The sequence below is a fragment of the Gobius niger genome, assembly GCF_951799975.1.
Source record: "Gobius niger genome assembly, chromosome: 1".
Lineage (NCBI taxonomy): Eukaryota > Metazoa > Chordata > Actinopteri > Gobiiformes > Gobiidae > Gobius > Gobius niger.
This window is the reverse complement of record NC_136852.1, coordinates 29498637-29500800: the sequence shown is the minus strand read 5'-3', so window position 1 is coordinate 29500800 and position 2164 is coordinate 29498637. Positions and strand designations below refer to the sequence as shown.

Genomic DNA, 2164 nt, shown 5'->3' with positions numbered 1-2164 from the left:
TTAGATCTGCCTTTTTGATATGTTTATATCATTAAAAAATAGTTGACAAATGAACTGAGCGAAGCACAAGGACATAGACAATTAAGGGCTGAACCTGGGAAAGATGTGAACAATTTACAGTGTTTGGTTTTACAAGAATGTGCTTGTTGTGGCCCAAAAGCTCCACAGAATACAGGATTACTGTTAATAGTGAAAGAAAATACAACTTTGGACACGTTTTTATTTTATTGTTAGTGTCTAATAATCTCATAATGACAGGACACTTACAAAAACTTACACAACATAATAATACATACCTACATACACACATATCAGTAATAAACGAAAAGTCTGATTTAATACAAGGACCCAAATCAATGTTCAAACAATGATCTAAGGCCTCTACTGTTCCCTAAACTTATATTAAGTTATTAAGTTACTTATATTATTTTCTTCCCAGATATAACTTCCATTGAGCTTGTCCTTTGGTGATGATTGTTTTCATCTTATAACAATGGGCAAACAAACCTAGTTCTCATTTTTAGTCTTGTCCATGTTTACTTTGATCAGCAGCTGTGATGGTCGCCTCCTCTTAACTCCTCATTGTTATGATCTTGTTGCTTATTCAGTGCGGCAGTTTCTAAAGTGCCGTACTGATGTGTAGAGAGTGAGCCCCAGTCTGCTTCGGTTCACTCTGTGGCCATGACGAACATCTCCTCTCACACCGTCTTTGAACTCAGCTGTTTCCTGGAGTTGGGTCATCTGCGCCCTCTTCTCTTTCTGCCCTTCTCTCTCTTCTACTTCCTGTCTGTGGGGACTAACATCCTGTTGCTGTATGTGGTGGTGCGGCACCGCAGCTTGCACGCCCCCATGTACCTCCTGATTGGAGGGATGGCGTGTGTGGATGGGCTCCTGCCCCTGTTGGTCCTGTCCCCCATCCTGCTCAGCTTTGTGGGGGGCTGGACCCATGTGTCTGTGAGCATGTGTCTACTGCAGATGTTTGTGGTCCACCTCCTGGGGAGCCTCCAGTCCACCATCTTACTGTGGATGGCCTTGGACAGGTGCTTTGCACTGGTGTTTCCCCTGCGGTACAGTGAGAGGATGGCGGGGAGGGTCCTGTTGGTAGTTGCAGTGCCGCTGATGCTGAGGAATGTGGTTCTTGTGTCAGGGCTGGTGGTTCTGGCGAGCAGGCTGCACTTCTGTGACCAGTTGGTTCAAAACTGTTTCTGTGAGCACATGGCTGTGGTCAGCCTGGCCTGTGGAGACACATCTCTCAACTCAGCCCTGGGGCTCCTGGGCATTGGCCTGGTCCCAGTGCTAGACTTCATCCTTATCAACACGTCATATGTGGTTGTCCTGGCGACGGCTCTGCGTGGACGTGTGGTCACCAAGGCAACCAACACTGTGGTGACACACATCATCGTCATGCTGACCAGTTTGACCGTGATACTGGTGGCCTTCATCTCCTATCGCATCCAACACAAACTGCCACACAGTGCTCGCCTGCTCTGCAGCGCCCTCTACCTGTTCCTGCCGAGCACCATAAACCCCCTGGCCTTTGGGATACGCACACAGGAGATACGCAAACAGATCCTGCATCTGCTTAGACACAAGTTGTCAGTGTGAGAAATGCATATGACACTACCTGGCCCCGCCCATTACTCCTCAGCATCCGTGTCCACCTCAAAGAGGCGCACCCACTTTCACAAAGAATCATCTAAAAAATAATTCAGTGCAGTAAATTTAGACTGGACACCAAACAGCTTGTATCTTTCTACTTTGCTGATGAGACACTGGCTGTGTGTCATCATACTCCATCCATCCATTTTCTTCCGCTTTATCCGGGGCCGGGTCGCGGGGGCAGCAGTCTCAGCAGAGATGCCCAGACTGGAGTAGACCTTACCGGGTAGGCTGAGGAGTGTGATCCCTCTGTAATTGGAGCACACCCTCCGATCCCCCTTTTTGAAGAGAGGGACGAAGAGGAAGAAGATGATCTTTATTTATGTAGCGCCCATAGTCACAAAGCGCTGTAGATGAGACAATTGGACATTCACTCCATACTCGGTGGTGGTAAGTTATGTTTGTAGCTTCAGTTTCCCCTGGGGGAGACTGACAGAAGCGCTTTCGCGACTGCACACGTCTGCGCCAACGGTCCCTCTGACCACCACCATACATCCACTCACAC

The 2164-nt window shown here is 48.1% G+C and overlaps 1 protein-coding gene across 1 annotated transcript; it reads left to right on the top strand.

Moving 5' to 3' along the window:
- Positions 1 to 681: 681 nt before the first annotated feature.
- Positions 682 to 1605, top strand: LOC306965821 (olfactory receptor 52K1-like; the record flags this gene model as incomplete). Its single annotated transcript, XM_079560380.1, has 1 exon — positions 682 to 1605. One exon carries the CDS (start codon positions 682 to 684, stop codon positions 1603 to 1605), a length of 924 nt encoding a protein of 307 aa, XP_079416506.1.
- Positions 1606 to 2164: the final 559 nt, after the last annotated feature.